The 18,715-nt window shown below is 41.4% G+C and overlaps 1 protein-coding gene across 1 annotated transcript in view; it reads right to left on the bottom strand.

Moving 5' to 3' along the window:
* Nucleotides 1-1,533: 1,533 nt before the first annotated feature.
* Xkr4 (XK related 4) overlaps nt 1,534-18,715 on the bottom strand; it is a 313,896-nt gene continuing 296,714 nt past the window's right edge. The window contains exons 3-4 of the mRNA XM_057790596.1: nt 13,351-16,930; nt 1,534-7,367 (exon numbers count right to left, since the gene is read on the bottom strand). Coding sequence (XP_057646579.1) covers nt 15,984-16,930 — 947 coding nt within the window. The 3' untranslated portion in view covers nt 1,534-7,367; nt 13,351-15,983. The remainder of the gene's footprint in view (nt 7,368-13,350; nt 16,931-18,715) is intronic.

The following is an 18,715-nucleotide window of genomic DNA, read 5'->3' on the forward strand; positions in this document are numbered from 1 at the left end:
CACAGTGTACTTTATTTAATGATTTTGGTACCTTGTGTTGCAATAAAATAAAAAAAATCTACAAAATCCAAATATATAAAATTTCAAGTTTTCTTTTTTTTTTTAAAGTTTTACAAGAAAAAAAATCAGATAACCCAGGAGATTTATTCATTATGAAGCACTACTTTCCACTTCATGTCATCACAAATTGCAACTTGCTTAACTGACCAAAATAACTATAGTACCGCAGTAGATCAAATACTCCACGCACTGTGCTTTGAGCTAGGGCACTCGGGGCCACTGCCCAGGGCAGCAGCTCCTGCCGAGAAAGACACACGTACAATTGGAATGCTAAAGGAATGTCTGGCTATGCGGGGTTGGAATATGTATATCTCTCTATATATATTTACAGGAATGAATTTAATAACTCATTTAACTCTTTTTTTTTGTTTTCCAAATAAAATTCCAAATACATTTGTACAATGTTTACAAAGTAAGAGCACAGGACCGGCAGGTTTGCATCTGAGGCCAGGCACCGCGCTGTCCAGGGGAAGTGTCTTCACGTTGCCTGCACACACCTTATTTCTGAAATGGAGAGAGAAACACAAAAATGGCGACTGTGGATCAGAATACTATGTAAGCTGAAGTTGGGAGCTGAGAACCCAGTGGCTGTTCTCTTCAGGTTGTTCTTCATCTACCAGCATTGGTTTTTTTTTTTTTCAGAGATAAATTTAGAAAAATAAATGGACAGAGGAAAAAACCCACAACATATTTAAGGCAAATTAAGTAAATATATCCAACCTCTCTTTATGCTGGGTGGAAGTGGTTTTTGTTTTTAATTCCAAATTTTGCTTAGAAAGAAACCAAAAACAGTAGAGCTGGAGGACATCGAGCTGCTTATGCCTTTTAAAAACTTCTAAAAATTGTTTCACACCAAATAACATTTTGATATTTTCCATGAAATAATTTAATAATGGCGAAGTGAACGGTGTTTCTAAATCAAACATCAGTAGCTGAGGTAGTTAAATGTGAAACTTACAGGACAAAATCATGAGCGAATGAAGAGCCTATGTCAGGAGTCCAAACCCTTGTCATTTGGAAGCAGGTTCACCTTGTACGATGGCTTCATACACAGCAAAGCGGTTGTCCTCAGGGATAACCTTGGTTCAGCCAGACTGTCTGCGTGATGTAAATACAGAGGAAGCAAGCTTCCCAGTCTTCTCATTTGTAGCTAACTCTTTCACAATACATACATTGAAGTCATCATACAAAGTAACATTATTTATCATTACTGGAAATTTCAACCTTAACTGCAAAAGAATGAGAGAGAGTGCTAACAAAAAGGAGGGACAGTATTCTCTCATATTAGTTCTAAATTCGGGGTGCTGCTTGGCTGCAAAGAGGACAGACATCTTGGTTTCCTATTGACTCTCTTCCTTCTGAGAACAGGAAGCCATATTCCCGTCCATCACCAGGTCCTTTTGAGGCTACTGAGCTATCTGGCTATGGAGAAGAAAAGCAGGATTTCTTTCTCTCTCTCTCTCTCTCTCTCTCTCTCTCTCTCTCTCTCTCTCTCTCTCTCTTTCTTTTTATCAGAAGCAAGATTCCCATTCAGGTCAACCATGTCCTCTTCCATTTTACCCCACTGAAGAGAGAAAGTGAGGCTTAAACAAACAATTGACCAAAGAGTGAATGAGAAAGCTTTGTGAAGGTAATACATTATTGATATAGTTGATATAAATAAACTGGGAGATTTTTCTTTTAATCAGACGACAATTTATCTCTGTGTGTCCGGGTTTATCACTTGTTCATTGAAAAGAATGTTAGCCAGATGCAGCCATAGAACTTGGCAGTTGTACTTACAAACAATCAGATATGTGGCGCTTGCCGAATGATGGGCCTGGGGTGAGTAATCACATGCATCTGTGCTAAAGGACGCGTTGTTGGCACTGTGCTTTTCTCTGCTGGTGAAAACCCTAAGCCATTGCTTCCCAGAGCTGTCCAGCCCTGGCATGCTTAGGTTCTGTGCTGCACTTGGTGATAAAACCTCTCCGTTGCATGTTCTCTCCACGGCCTTGCGCTAATCCCAGAAAACCCACCTGAAATTCAACCGAATAGTTGACTTCAGGTTTCTGTATAAAACTGAATAAAAACTGATCTTTAGTTTCATGAGAGAAAGGATACACTTTTGCATTTTGGGTAGAAAAATATTGATACCAGAAGGGGATAGAAATTGAGGAATATCCAAATTACCTTTGACTCATGCCTGGTGCTTACATGACCAGTCTGTGCTAACAGTTTATTCTGGCAGTGCAGATAGTTTGAAGGTGTCACACAATTTTCTATGATATACTCATGCTGCAGAAAGCCTAATGTCATGCATTAGAAATGTTTAACCAATTTGAAAATTTAAATCTTAATTTAAATTTAAGTCCAATGGAAAATAAATTTTAGAGTCCAGAAGAGATTATATCGGAGTCAACATAGTATGTAATTCAAGTGCAGTATGATTTTGAATTCATTCCTCAAGGGAAAATTTGGAAACTATTTCAATTTTTAAGACTATAAAATTTATTTTGTAGATGAGTATAATTGTTAAACAAGGGTACCAAAAGAAGCCACATCCTTAAAATATTACCCCTAGTTCTAGCATAGTTTCATGGGTATATTCTTACTTCACAGTATTGCCCCTATGACTCAAAACTTGCAAATGTTTATAGCCCCAACTCATATTGTATACATTTAGTTCTGGTTAAGTTTAGTCATTAAAGCAAGGGGACACATTGCTTTGGTAGAGGTGTCCAAAATTTCACTGGGGCTGTTTTTCCTACATCTTCCTGCCTTTTTAAATCTTTCATAGAACTCACTTCTGTGTATTGCATTTATGCAGGTCCACTCATTTCAATATATTGCTGAAGCTATTGTACAAGCACTTCTCTGAAATGTTTGAAATACATTTCTAACGTGAAGCCAAATCAGCTCAAGAGTACTAAACAGGAAGGGAGCTCCAACGTTCTTCTGTGGCAAAGGTGTTGTGTTAGGAATGAAACACAAACCCAGTTAAATCATTCCAAATCAAATCTTAATAATATAGCCATCCAGGACTCGGTTCTAGAATTTCAGTTGGTATCACCAGTTAGACTGTACCTGTTTCTAAAAATTGGGGGCAGCCATGCAACTCCTGAGGTATCAGAAAGGGCCAGGTTTTCTAGATGTATTTACGAACACTTAGTACAATTCGATGTGATTGAGAAGAGGCCTATCTTCCTGGAGACACTCCAGGTCTATATGAGAGCTGCTTGTTCTCATTAAAGGCTGATAATTTCTACCTAGACCTCTAAGGGAAAAGTTTCTTGTGTTAACTGGAACAGCTATTTCTCACCCCTCTCAGCTCTGTGGCACACAAGGTTCTCCACGCTCCTGCTACTTAGAGAGAGGCGTGGTACTCTCTAACCCAAGTCTTTACCAGCTCTCGCATTTTTTACAACGCCCTATGAGGTAGGTAAACAAATATCCTCACTCTTTTATATGGAATCAATGAGGCCAAAGTAAGTGTGAGGTAAAGAGCTAGAGTAGGGGTTAGGACCCAGGTGTGGACAGATTCTTGGTTTCTTTACTGCTGTCTCTGCCACAAGCCCTCATGCCTGTACCCAGAATGGAATACACGCCATAGTGTAAAAAGATATTGTTTCATATAATATCTTTAAACACATGAAAAACAATCATAATGTTCAACACAGGGATTTCCGCTTTCCTACTAATCTATAAATTTCACATCAATCTCCTCATAATCGAAGACCATAAAGGAAACAGCTTTTCTGTGTGCGACTTCCAATCAATTACTCGTTTTTTTTTTTTTTTTTTTTTTTTTTTTTTTTAATATCACCTGTACCACACAGGTGCGGAGACTGATGATTTAAAAATCCCAAGAGAAAAAGGAAAGCCAAAACCTTCAGGGTGCATGTAAGCAGTGTTTGGGGGGTCGTGGGCACCTCAACTGTGGTCACAGCTGTGTTCAGGGTAGGGTACAAAACAGCATAGTAGCAGTGGACAAACATGGCTTAGTGGTGAGGTTTAGGTGCTCAGGTAACTACATCTAAAGAAAGGAGAGACTCGAGAGGAATTTCATCATCTGCTCATGATGTTATTCTTGACTCTGAACGTAGGATTTCACACAATGCAAACCCTCCCTAGGTCCTTGGGAACCTTTGCACTGTTTTTGGAAATCTTTCAAGATGTTTTCATAGCCAAATTCCTCTTCAAGATCTTTGTTCACCTACAACAAGGGCCTCAGAGTACACTGAGTCGCTGAAGAGCTCTCAAAGGGAAATAGGTCAGACAGGTTGTGTTTTGCTGCCAAACTTCACTGGACTTGAGGACATTCGCATCTTCACCACCCAGCAGCTCAGAAGGAGCGGGATCAATTCTCCAAGGTTACCAGGAATCAACACACCTGGGTCAGTGTTAAGGCCTGAAGCCCTCCTTCTGGAAGGCGGCTTTCCTTCGCGGTCAGCATGTCTGTTTCCCCGTTCCTGGAGAAACGTGGCAAGGATTAACTAGGGAAACCCTCACATTACAATATTCACAGTAAGCAGCGAGCACTTGTAAACTGGAATGACCTCAGCAAATCGAATCCCAAACAACTTGTTTGATTTGGGGAAATAACCTTTCTCCTACAACTGTAGTCATAACATTCACCATGAAGTAATTCTATCAAACAATTTAAACAATTTTAGCTTTAAGATATTATAAGTGACACGTAAAATAAAGAGTTGTATTTGAACAATAAAAAGTTAAAAATTTTGTATTTTCCTTAAACCATTCTCTTCGGTAGATTTTGTAAATTTTTAAGATTTACAAACAGCAGAATAATGACAAAATAACAAAACATAATTCTAGCAAAGGCTAAAAGAAGTTTCCTTGTGTAGGAAAGCTGCCTCAAGGTCTCCAAGAACAGCCATGTTCAGGAGGTCCTCACGCAGTTGTGTTTAGAACACCCGACACCCAGCCACCCGACCTCTTCCACCCACACCTTCAGAAAGAAAATAAAAGTAGACCACAATTGCTCTGCATGATTTATTTCTCTTTGCACAGCAAAGAGAATCATTAGCAGCAGAATGTCTCCAACAAAAGATTCCTACGCCAGAAAGTTAAGTTCCACCGGCCACACCTGAGCAGTTTGTCTGTGTGCACACCAGACAACAGGATGGGAAACCATAAACTTGGAACTCCTGGACTCTTGCAGAGAGTTTCCAATTGCATGCCACGACAAAACCATAGGTGCTGCTTGAGTGGCCGACTTCTTGATTACTCCTAGGGGTATTGCATTCAGATGGACAGTCTTTACTTTTAAAGAACGCTACAGTGTCTACTTTGGTTTGGTGAAAATTGCTCGGTAATCATCTGGAAAATTCAAAGAAGCCAGTCATGAGGAACAGTCAGACCTTTGGGGTGATCAATAGTCTAGTGTATTTTGTCTCGGTGGGAAAATTGCATAACTGTTCTTTTGTTTTCTTCTGTTGTTCTGAAAATGACTTGCGCAGACTTAGGAGTCTCGGAATAGGCGCACAGATCAGGTGGCCGACTGATGGAATCAAAGCCAAACTGTGTTGCGAGAAGGATACTGGCTGAACTGGGTTGTGTGTGTTTGAACAGAGACCTGTTGTGATGGACATAATTTACAATGGGATGGTGAATAAGGCCATGGTAACCCTGAATCTCATTGTTATTAACAGAGGGATAATTAAATACTTTATGTTTAATAAGTAAGGGCGATTTATAATCTCTTGTTTTATAATTCACCAGAAGCTCTTGATGTACAGAGCATTACAGGATCACTAATCAAGGAAAACCATCAGAGCTAAGGTTTTCTTAGAAAGAGCCAGTCTTGAAATGGAGCTTCCTATATGACCCCCATCTTCCCACATTAGCCAGGCCTTGTTCCTTTATAAGAGGACATGTGCATTGCCATAATTACGGAATGGCAGAAATTAGTTTACGTGGCTACTTTAAAAAAAAACAAAAACTTAAGTGTTCCTAACAAGAGATGAAGAGGTTTTTCTTGGCTCTGTACTTTGTTAGAAATCTTCTATCCTGGTACCCAACACGATTATGGTCACACGTACTCCTAAGCCTTATTAGGGAGCACTGTTATTGTTCCTATGTCCCCACAGTTAACCAGTTCATGGTACATTACACAGGAGGGGGTAGGTTTAGAAAACAAGCATTTTTCAGCATGTTAGTTCTGGTTGTCTGGCCTGTGAAGGTTACCTTTCTACCATTCAATTTTAATGGTTACATACAGAGATCACTCTCAAAAACACTCGCCTGGGTACCAGCATGGATTCCTAGGAGGTGCTCTCAGAAGCTCTGGGAACATCCTGCGAGAGCCACCAGGGTGCTTTTATGGGGACACAACGATCCGCACTCCATCTTCTTCTTCCAAAGCACTTAATGGACACACTTGACGACTTTTACTCTTTTATCTAGATCTACCTTCTAAAACCGAAGCCAAAAGAGTATAAGGAAAGTTTAATAAGGCCACACGCACGTCACACTCTCACATACTCTATAACTGAACTCTGACAACTTCATTTTCACCTTTATTTGAAAAAGAGAAATGAAAGAAATCACGGTTGTAAATTCTCCGTCCGCCTGTCTTCTTGTAAATGAAAATGTTAGCATTAGGTTGGTCACCTTTCAGGTCATAACCGAGATTGTATGTGATCTGAGAAGCCATAAGCTAGTTAATTCCTTGTTGAAATGGATACTGGCTTGGAACTGGTAATGTTACCATTTAGGAAGTCAGGCATCAAATTACTCTGTAACTACCCCTTTAAGTTCAAACTGCAGATTTCACCTTTGAAACTGAATTATCAACGAAAGCTTTACACATTGGTTATTATCATGCTGACGTGGAACAAACCAAAAGCGGCGATGGTACTCAAGATCAGTTATTAAAAGATGACAGACTCTTTTCATTTCCAAGTGGGTTTCCATCCCCTTGAAGCAAGTCCCTTTGACCCATACCCATCTCTCTGAGCTATACAAGCCCCCAGGAATTCCTTGGCTTATTTTTTTTTTAAAGCAGTTCTTACTAGAAAAGGTAAAGAAAGAGGATGGATACCACAGACACTGACGGCATTTGTGGTGAGAGACCAGGTAGCACGATTTCCTCAGCTCTGCTTCTCAGAGGTCGTTCTCTTCAGGCGTGGACACGTCAGGGCACAGCACTGAACAAGTGCTCCTCTGCCATCTGCTGATTCGTGATCTCTCCTGGTAGCTTGATTACAATAGTACAAGTCAAGAATTTCCAAGGTTTAAGTGTCTGTTGGATCAATGAACTGCAATTCATCTCCAGTAAAACTTGACAAGTTCCAAGGTGTTTCCTGTAAAAAAAGAAGGGGACCCAAGCATGAATAGCCTGAACTGTGTGGCAGCTTTGGCTGTGTCTGAGAGTCCTGGCTCATTCCACTCCTTAGTTCTCTTCAAAGAGCTCCATGACTCTAATTCTGACCAAGGACAATGCTTCCCCTTAAGCCTTTGGAACCCACTTTGGAGACCTACCCCTTATTATGCACAGCACTTTCGAAGGGTTCGCAAGGGAAGCTGAGTATGTCAGTGTTGTGAAAGCAAGTTCTAATTCTTTCACCAGCTGGCTGGTGTCCTCTGGTTACAGGGCGGGGCCCCATTTTTCCTGCTTTTGAGCAGAATAAAAAAATAATCATGGGGGCTCCAGAGAAAACCACAGGTCAACGTTTAATTACTGTGTGAACTTCATGGTACTCAACACACTCAAATCAAGTGCCGGCTTTCCAGCCACAATGAGTTGCAGTGCAAGTGTGCATTAGGACACTTTGCAAGTTTGAGATAGAAACAGGAATCTCTTCCAGTAATGGAAGCTCAAAATGTATTTTCTACACACTTAGGGGTATCTTAGAACTTACTGAGAATGAACTAATTTGAAATAATTAGGTGTTGATTGGATACAACTCCATACCAGAATGCCACTACAGTAGTTAAATTAAATTAGCTTAAACCCAACATCTCCATTTGTTCCCATTTGCAACACTTGAAGTAAGAATGTGATTAATTCCATTTTAATGCAAATTAAGCAGTAGAGAAAGGAAAGGGCAAAGCGGTTTAATTTGGTAGATCGAAATATAATAAAGACACAAGACCTCGCATTTTCTGAAACTCTGATAACAGAGTAGGTGGCAGGTTTCAGTACTAGTACAAAAGAAAATTTTGTGTTGTACCATGTTGCTAATATTTGCTTATTATTTTAATTAATTAATTTGATGTTAAATGAGATCTTTGTTCTGCAAGCATCTCATCCACAACTATACGCTTCTATTGTGTGTCTAAATGTCTAAAAAGTGATGACCTGGGGTTGGATGTAATGATGGTGGCTTGAAGCTCCGTCAGGATGTGGTATCACTGTTCCCTTCTCTCCCTTTCAGCACTGACGTAGGGCTCACGGTCATGTAGCTGCCGCATGTCTGTCGGTGTGTGCCAATTGCTTATGGGTAGTTAGAGGAAAATCCTAGAAAAGTTCCTATTTCTTTCCTGTTCACTGTAGAGTTAAGTATAGATGGTGGTAAAAGCAGCATCAGTGTGCTAGAGCAGAAAAGGGTAGGAGATGAAGCTTGGGAACCAGCTGAGCAGCGGAAAACCTACTGTCAGTTGCTAGGACAAATGCGGCTTTGTACCTGTTTGCTGTCTAGTGGCTGTGGTCACAAGGGTCAGGCTTGCTGAGGAAATGACCAAGGGAATCAATAAGGGTTTTCTACATGACCCTGATTGCAATGCTTTCCTGACTCCAGTTGTTTTATCTACAAAACAATGGGGATTTCCTTTAACATTCTATTAAAATTACTGAGCTCTGATTTAACAGAATTTCTCCAAGACCCGTTTAACTTAAAGCAGGAGGCTAGATGTTGCTTTGGATTTGCCATTGAAACCGACCCTTGTGAGAATTTTAAAAACCAAAAGCATATTGGGAAACGGTTTGGTTTATTATCTGCTACTTTTTCAGCATCTGATCAAGCTACACACACAGTTCCTATGTAATGCATGTTCTGATGTACTGGTGTCCATGGGCAGATTAGCCATCCCCCTTTAGATCACTGCCTCTAAACTGGAGGGGCGGGGAAAGAACATGCCAAATGTTTTAGAATTCAGCAACTATTTAATAAACACTGGTATAGTCTTTGAATCTAATCTTCAACCTAAGATGATGTTTCTAGATTAGTGCTAATGCTTTAAAAATCCTCTTAAACTCTTGTCACATAAGATAGTAAACAAAATTTAATAAAAAATAAGGCAATAGGAATAAATTACTTTATAGCATGAAAATGATGTCATCTCAGAGTCTCTCTCTTTCACTAAGTAATTTGATAACTTATTTTTTAGTCTGCCTAATTGGGTAATGATATGAGACAAACGTAGACTATGAGGAAAGAAGTTCCAGGTTACTTTGTATTTCCGATATTTTTTGTGCAGATCGGGGTCATGGACTGGGAACTACTGCCTAAGTGGAAAGACAACACTGATCCACACATAAGGAGTCAGAGTTGAAGTGGTATTCAGGTTCATGTAATAGAGACTTCCATTTCTTACCATTGGTAGTTCTTTGAGGTTTACATTTTGGTAGACTTACTTGGTTTTATGAAATGTTCCTTGAAAAAATTGGGACATGATTCTGGTTTTCTATTCAACTCGCTGAATCAAAAGTAAGCTTGGTGAGGTTGCCACAATTCTTAAAAATCTTTTAGTTGGTAGAAGTTGGGCTTAACTTTTATTTCTAGGTTTCCCTAGCCTAGTTGTGGTGCCTTTGGCAAGCCACTTACCGTCTCTGAGCTGAAGCTGTGTCATACAAAAATTCACCGGTGGTTGTGAGGTGTTGGTGCCACCCCACAGGTAAGGGTTGTCAGCACAGCACCAACATACAGTGAATTCTTCAAAATAATACTCTCATATGGTATGGAAATCAAACAGCAAGGAAAGCTACAGGCAAACAAACTAGCCAAAGCAGCATTAACTTAGTTTGTGTCTGTGCTTGTGTTTGTCAGTATAATACGCAGACCTTCAACCTGATAGATTAGACGCGTCAGAGGCAGCAAGCCTCCTTGAGCAGCAAAGCCTGGGCCATCCAGTTTTCTAAGTTTTGCATTTCTGGGCAGGGTTACTGCATGCAATAGACAAGAGTCTAATTATTGCTTCCTGGTGAAATCCAGGGAAAATTTCAGGTAGAGGGTGAGGTTACTGAATGCCTTGACCCCCCTCTGGAGAGTTTCTGAGCCCCTCATTTCTGTGGGCACATGGCTGCTTGTCATGTCTTCCATTTGGCTCTCTGCGGTGGGAGCTGCTTGTGAGTAGCCTAATTGCTACGATTAGCAAAATTAAATGACTCATTACGTTTTTATCCAATTCCACCCACATGCAGCAGTTTTCCTTTCAAATGGCTAATGATCCCATTGAGGCTGTCCGTCACAAGAAAGAATCCAGAATCTTGCAGTGGGCCTATTTTCAGAATAACAACTGGACAAGACCTGTTGGCAGAGAGCTCTGTCGTTACCTGATGCTAATATAGGTGTCTGAGAGAGGAGAAAGGATGTCGTCTAGTGATTAGGTCATCTCCCGTTTGGATATACAGGCTGGGGAAAGAGACTCAGCAATGGGAACTAAAGTGAAACCACCGATTCCTAGTCACATAGAAGCATCAAATGTTGGGTGGCAGAGGGCTGCCACAAGTCAAAACTGGCAGATGTGACAACTTTGTTTATAAAACTGACACTGGATTACTAGTCAAAGGACTGGGAAATGATTTGTGTCCATCAGTAAACGGATAACAAGGTCCAGCTCAGTGCTGCTGTGTTGTCAGCTTCTGGCTCCCCCGTTCACCCAGAGTCAGATTCCGATAGACAGTTGGAAATATTTTAATTCTTCTTGAAAACCTAAAAATACAGGCATCTAATCCAAGTTTTATATAGAAACAGTCATGGCTAATGGCAAAGATATGTGGGGAACGCAAGGGAACATGTATTTAGTCTGGAAAGTGGTTCATTAGAAACAAATTCTCTGGAGTCTTGTCTAAACATTGTGTCAGAACTTGCCTCCCCCAGTAGCATCAGCTGCATTTGAAAGTGACTGCACAGCCATGTTCAACCGTGTGTGAACATACAGGCTTTCCTTGGCTTAGTCCAACGGGTTCCAGGAACTTTGGAGTGACACAGAAGTTCTCAATCAAGCCACTTAAGTGATGAGAAGCTTAAGGAGGGTAAAGTTCACCCAAGCTAAAAAGCAAGGAATTGCATGTCTTATAGGCCTGGACTGTAAGGACAGTTGATTTAAAAAAGGAATGCATAGAAGATTCTTGTCTAAAAGGTTACATGTCAATAACATACCATTTCCTAGGCATTGAAGAACAGAATGTACTTTATACTTGTCATCTATATGTTAGCAATAAGGGATTTCAAAGAGTCATGGAGATTTAGGATACTCCATGAATTTCTAAATTTTTTTGTGTGTATTTGTGTGTGCATACTAATATGATACAAGTGTCTGTCTGTCTTTCTGTCTGTGTCTGTGTATATATCACATGTGTGTGGAAGGACATGAGTGCTATGGTGTGTATGTGGAGGTCAAAGGACAACTTTGTAGAGTTACTTCTTTTCTTTCAACTTTACAGGGTTTTAGGGTTTAAACTCAGGTCAAGTTTATACCATTGTGCACTAACAAGTTTTATTACTGAGTCATCTTATAGACACAAAACTCCAAAAATCTATAATCTATAATCTATCTATCTATCTATCTATCTATCTATCTATCTATCTATCTATTATCTATCTATCTATCTATCTATCTATCTATCTATCTATCTATTATCTATCATCTATCTATTATCTATCTATCTATCTGTCTGTCTGTCTGTCTATCTATCTATCTATCTATCTATCTATCATCTATCATCTATTATCTATCTATCATCTATCTATCTATCTATCTATCTATCTATCTATCTATCTATCTATCTATCAATCATCTATCTATCTATCTATCTATCTATCTATCTATCTATCTATCATCTATTATCTATCTATCTATCTATCTATCTATCTATCTATCTATCTATCTATCTACTTAATGTATATGTGTGTGGGCAATCACCTGCCATGACATGTATGTGAAGAGTAACTTGACAGTTAGCTCTCCCTTCTACCATGTGGGTTCTGGGGGACTGAACCCATACTATCAGGATTAGAGGCACCTTGGCCTGCTAAACCACATGGTCAGCGCATATTCACTTATGCATAAAATAAACTGTGTCCTGGAGATTCACTGTTTTTCATTTATCCTCAGAGTTCAGTCATCTCCCAATTGCCTGTGTAACTTGCCTGTTGCTGACACTTGAGTTACAGAATCTTAAGCTCTTAGTAAGGGAATTTATTTCATTTGCTGTGTCAGTGGGATTCATCACAGATGAGCTGTCCCAGAGGGGCTGAAAAGGTGGTTACTGGACTGGACAAGACCCAGGGAAGCAAGATGATGTAAGTATCTAGGGAATGCCCAGGGCATCGTTCTTGGGCAGTAGAGAGGCATGGGAAACTGCTTTTCTTCCACACGAATGAACTCTTAGCATGGTTAAGATGTATATCTATGTGTTCTTTAAGTACGGATTAATTCAGAAACGCTAGTTAGAGATATTTTTTTTCTCTTTAGAAAACATCACCGTCCCATGCAAACAATGACTGCCATGAGATAGCAAGATTATCCTTCTAGGCGAATTGAAGTAGATTCTGCTGAGGCAGTATTATCAGCCTCAGACAGAGTCCCTCGTTTCCACTTGGATGCTAGCCATTGCTCACCCTTTCTGGTTATTTTCCAGCTACTCTGTGCAGAGATTCATGTCAGAGGAGAAAAAATTTTAGGAAGAATTAAAATTGCTCATTTGCGGATTGATGCCGCCTCACTGCATCCCGCCTCCTAACTCTGGAGCCTGAGTTTATGTTCTACAGCAGTCTGAGCTCAGTGTCTGCTCTCTGAACCGGCAGAATGAGATTAAGTCCTGCTGGAGCGGTATTATGATGGTTGCTTGCTTTTCTTACATTGGAGAGCCATGACTGTAACATGGCAGATAACTTGTTTTTTCAACAAGACTCCATCATTCACTGAAACGTCATGATCCTCCCACAAGTCAGACCCACGAATATTTACAGTATTTGGGGAATGACTGGAAATACAAGTTTTTTACACCTATATTGCCACGGAGACAAAGTCCAGCACGTTTTTTTCCTATTTATACCACAGCTCTTTTAACCCTTAGCATGCCGCATGTGAGATGAAGTTGAGAAGGAACTTAGAACTTACGTGATCCAAGAGTGGGCGCTCCCATTGGCTTGTTTGGATGGTCACTATGGTGACGTTAACGGTTGTTCACTCACAATCAGAGCTGTAGATCCCTTGGGAAAGGCAGACTCCAAAGCTCATCAGTAGAAAGTTGTCTTGGAACTAATGAAGTCGATAGCGCATGGTTCTGCACACTGGCGGAGAACTGCCCAAATGATCGTGGTTTCCTTCTACACTGGAACAGGATAATGTCCACCATTTGCCTAGAAGACGAGGGTCCTCCTGAAGCTTTACTGGCAGCAAGGGAATATTTCTTCATTCCAACAAAAGATTAGTGAATTGTAGTGGAAATCTTGCTTGAAGGGTCAAATCATTGAGTATTAGGAAATTTGTCTGATAAAAATTGTCTGTCTTAAAAAATTGCTTTGAGCCCTCTGTCCCTTCCTGTGGATGTTACTTTGGGGACCACAGTCTTTGGATGACTCATTCATTATGGGTGGTAGCTCTAGATCTTGACTATTTTCAGTGAAGAATTAAATGAAACTGACTTTCTTCCTTTTTTATTTTTAATGACTTGACTAATCTTTAATACATCAGTTGGGTTAGTATAAAACCAGGGAAGGAAGTTTAAGACATCTTCCACTGTGGTCAGATTGTTCTTAATGGATGGATGAACGAAATCACTTCCATCTTTGATTTCCTGGGAGACACTGATCAGTCTTCGCAAGCCCTTTCTAATTAGGCCACTTCCCTCTTTACTTGATGCTCTGATAGCACCCTGGTCAGATTCCTGGGCCGTCAAATTGCAAAAAGGAAGGTGATGTCTCCAGGGCCAAGTGTTTTCAATCTGCTGAGGCAGGCTGATGAATCTGTTGACCGGATTCTGACATCCCAAGTGAAGATGACATTTAATGTATTTTAAATAATTCCAAGTCTATAAAAAAAGCAACAATGCCTATATGTACACCCTATATTTTTATTACAAAAATATTGAAATAATCCATGAGTTATTCCACTCTGCACCAACTATAAAAAAATACTATCAAAGTTTGACCGGCACTTTTAATGCAACGCAAAGCACCATGACCAAGGACACTGAGAACAGAAAGCGGGAATGTTTACTTGCTGGACGGAGGTATTTAAAACTTAGAAGCTTGTGGTAAGAGCAAGACTTTACAGATGATTTGAGTACACATCTTAGCTGATGGAGTGGTATGCCCTCAAGCAGTCCAGGCCGTTTCCTTAAAGCATCCACACTGCATCTGTGTGCTCACGCCTGCTAAAAGGTTTCCCAAAGTCTTGAAGAGACACATCACTTTGACCTTGGGTGGGAGAGGGTAAGTCTGTACAGAGCTGGACAACCTCATTATTCTTCTCTTGTCTGCTTTGGGATGCCACTTCTTCTCTGTTTTGGGGGATTCCATATCAGTTCTGTGGGCTGGACACAGTTTGACTCTAGGAGGACGTGGCATGTGGTTTCCAGAATCACATCAACTCGCCATGCTCACTCTGTACCTGGAAACAGCCCTCCCTCTCCCGCGGCTCTGTGGGTGCATTCTGATACCAACTGCACACCCCTGAGAATCTGACTCTCCTTCTGCCCCTCCTCTTTGCATATAAACTGTAGTTTTGCTATTGAATACTGAATCGTGACTATAATTTAATTTCCATCATGGATTTGAGCTACTTGGTCTCATCCAAAGCCACACATGGGCTGCATAGGATTTCTGTCATAAAAGATGCCCTCAACTGCAAAACCTAGAGTAAGAAACAAATCCTGAAATGTGTAGAAAGAGAACCATTTGATCAATGCTAGTATATGTGTAAACACTTGAGTTTGCCATCCCCTGCACAGGCTTCGCCACATATGCTACTGGTTTCCAATGAGAAAATGGTTTATGACATCTTTCTAAGCACTGTTGCTTCCTTCCCGGAGTCTGTTGTGAACTTTGCATCAAGGAAATTACCTAAGCTCTTTTTTTTGAAATTTAATTTGATTTTACGTGTCTGGGTATTTTGCCTGCATATATGTCTGTGCACCATGTGTGTGCAGTGCCAGAGGAGGCCAACAGGGGGCATTGGAGCTCCTGGAACTGGAGTTGCAGGCAGTTATGAGCCACCAAGTGGGTGCTGAGAATCAAACCTGGCTCCTTTGGAAGAGCAGTCAGTGCTCTTAACTACTGGGTCATCTCTCCAGCTTCACTTCAACTCTTGATAGAGCGCTGGTGGTGCTGGTGGTCATAGTGGTGGTGGTGGTGGTGGTGGAGGTGTATGTGTGTGTGTACGTATGAACATACTTATACAAACATCAGTAAACTCCATCAAAATACCTTAATGATTAGAGGCAACATTTTTTTTTTTTTCATAATAATGGTACCCTCCGGTGAATGTGCTCCAAGCCTGTGCTGGAGGAATTTGGTAACAACAGTCATATTAGGCTGGCATTGCCCCTTTAGGTGGAGTAAGAGACTCTCAGCACTGCCTTCTTGAATGGGACACCAGCCATAGGCAGTCAGCTAATGGAAGATCAAACCATACCATGACAATGTTTGGACTAAGAACACATAGCTCGTTGCCCTGCACTTTGATGAAGGGTCACTATTGCCACAGCCCTGCTGTCATCTCTTCATGGGGATCTTGTGGCTTCTTCTGTTTTATAAAGTGGTTTCATACTCCAGCCTCTCCTGAATAAGGGCATCGTCCTTGTACTGCAGCCTTGGAGGAGATGGGGAACATTCAAATGCTAAAATGGCCTTTCTCAGGCTCCGGTCCAACACGTGTCTCTCCCACGCCGGGTACCTATTCCTGAACAGGTCAATTTTAATGACTGATTCTTCAATCCGTGGCGGTCGAGATGACGGGGTGGGTGGTGCGGTTGGTCTCACCTGAAACACAGGGACACATCCATCCCGCTCTGAAAACTTCTGGTCGCGGTCGCCAGCAACACTGCGGTTGTTGGAGATGGACCGTAGAGTGCTTGTGGCCACTTCTGGAGGCAGAGAGAAGGCAGTAGCAGGGTCGTCACAAGCACAACTTGGTGACTGCCCAAATCTGGGCCCGTTGGGGTGGAAGAAGGCATAGTACATCAGCATAAAAACAACGCCCGTTAAAAAGCTGCTGAAAACCACACACAGTGCCGGGATGGCAAAGGCGTCTGCAATCTGGGGAGCTTTGTAGAGGTACCAGAGGGCACTCAAGGCTGTGTTTTCCAAAAGGATTACAAAATAGTAAATGAACAGCCTGCAGCGTGTCCTGCCTTCCTTGACATTGAACCAACTGAAGATGTAGATGATGCCCACTACCATGTCAAACACAATCTCTTCCCATTTGGTGATGCAGAACTCCGTCTCACAGTGGACGATCCAGAAGGTCATGATGCACCAGTGGAGCACAATGAAGATCCCGAAGTAGAGCTGGAACACTGAGGCGAAGAGGGCGAACGTGATGACCCTGGCTGCGATGGTGAAGAAGTGCCAGCAGAACTGGATGATGACGGCCATGTAGCTGATGGGCTTTTTGTCGTCTCGGGAGTCCCGGAGAGCCTTCTGGTAGGAGGCTAGGGCCCAAGCCAAGGACACAAGGGAGGCTGCCGCTGTGAAACCTGCAATGGCAAACAGGAAGACAGTTGTCAAAAATGAGAGGCAGTGACGGTAGAGGAAGTCAAGGCACGTGGGCCTGGTGTCTTGGGACTGGGCTAGCTAGACTGCATCAGATGCTACGAATGTCTTTGAGTTTTACTGGACTAAACAACCGTATGGAAGTCCTAGAAGTCCTCTAGGAAGTGGCAGTATTCCGAAAAGGTCTGAGTTAATGGGACCACAGAGCCGGCTCAAGGTCTGAGATTGGGAAATGTGGTGGAACTAGCTTTCTTTGTGCTTGTGTAAGCCGACCAAGGACCCTGCTTTGTTTAGAGGGGAAACCACCATGGGTTGTTGCTCCAGCTTAAAAAAAGTTTTGCCTTCAAATGTGACTGTTGCCTGCTTTTGAAACCAATATCCTTGTTTAAAAGTGCTGTTCCCTTTCAGCTTAGAGTGTCTTTCTTTGTTTAAGAGGGACAGCTGTGGAAGAAGCCAGATGTACTAATAGCTGGTTTCCTTTCCTACTTCCAAGCAAGAATGACATGTAGCCCATTCCCAAAGGTGGTTCACTCCTTCTTTATGATAAAGACTTTTCCATGGAACAAATTTGTTCTTATTTCTTGTGACACCCAGGGTGCTGCTCCTCTGAACGTCATCCAGTATTCTCCCCGAAGGTTTCATACCTGCCCACTGCCTTATCCTTGAAGGAAGAAATGTCTGCTCCCTGGCATTTCACTCTTTGCTTTTCATAATAGTTGCTCAGAAATCACTTCCGTGACTTTATCATCACCTCTGCCTGGCTGCTATTCTCTCAGAAAGCAGGATCTTTCCATTGCTTTCCTACATTCTAGCTCTACATAGTGTCTCTCAAAGTTCACGTGTATGGTCTAGATGCGGACACTGTTAACCTTCAAACACGAACCTCCCTGGAAGACTTCTTTGGGAGAATTGTGTTTTGTCAGTCTGTGTGGCAGTTGGCTTGCTTCAGGAACAATGACTTTTTTTTTTCTCCAAGACTAAGAAGGTCTCATGGCTTGTAAAGTTCAACTGACTTTTCCCTCTCACCAATCATAAATCAGCTGCACCATTGCCTTTTTTTTTCTTATTTGGGAACATATGGAATTGATACTTTTCTCTGAAAAGTGTTTTGTTGAAGAAACCTTGCTTTATCCCACTAATGAGAAATGAATTTTAAAGAGCAGTTATGAAGGAAAAGAGTAAAACTGACGGGAAACAAAAGAAGGCAAACAACAGCCAAACACTGAGTTCCGACAACCACTTCTTACCAATCTTCTTTGAATTCCCCTAAGTGTTCATAAATAATAGTTCCCAGAAGGCACTTCTACCTTGCCCCCAAGGAATCAAGCAGGAAACCTGTTTCTTTTTGTGGGTACGGGGACCTTCAGATGATTTTCTGGCCAGCATGCACATTGCTAATTCTAGAAGTCTTCCTCAGTTCTGCATGGCCAGAGATCACCACACAAAGGAGTTTATAATAATTCCATTCCTGCACTTTGGAAAATGTCAGTTACAGAAAATTCAAGACTGAAAACTGAAGGAAGAGTATAAGAAACAAACAAGCAAACAAAGAAACAAAAATCAAACAAGCAAACCAGAGACAGAGGATGGGAGACCAAAGGTGACAAGGTCATCTGTGTGATGAATTTGATCACATTCTGATGACTTTATGATCAAAGATGGTGCCATTTTAATCCCAACGTCTGTACTGCACAGCCTAGGAGCTGTTCATCTTCTCTCTGCATCTGCACTTTTTGCAGAATTACAGCCTGCATGGCCCTTTTCTGGAG

The sequence above is a fragment of the Chionomys nivalis genome, chromosome 16, assembly GCF_950005125.1.
Source record: "Chionomys nivalis chromosome 16, mChiNiv1.1, whole genome shotgun sequence".
NCBI classification, from domain to species: domain Eukaryota; kingdom Metazoa; phylum Chordata; class Mammalia; order Rodentia; family Cricetidae; genus Chionomys; species Chionomys nivalis.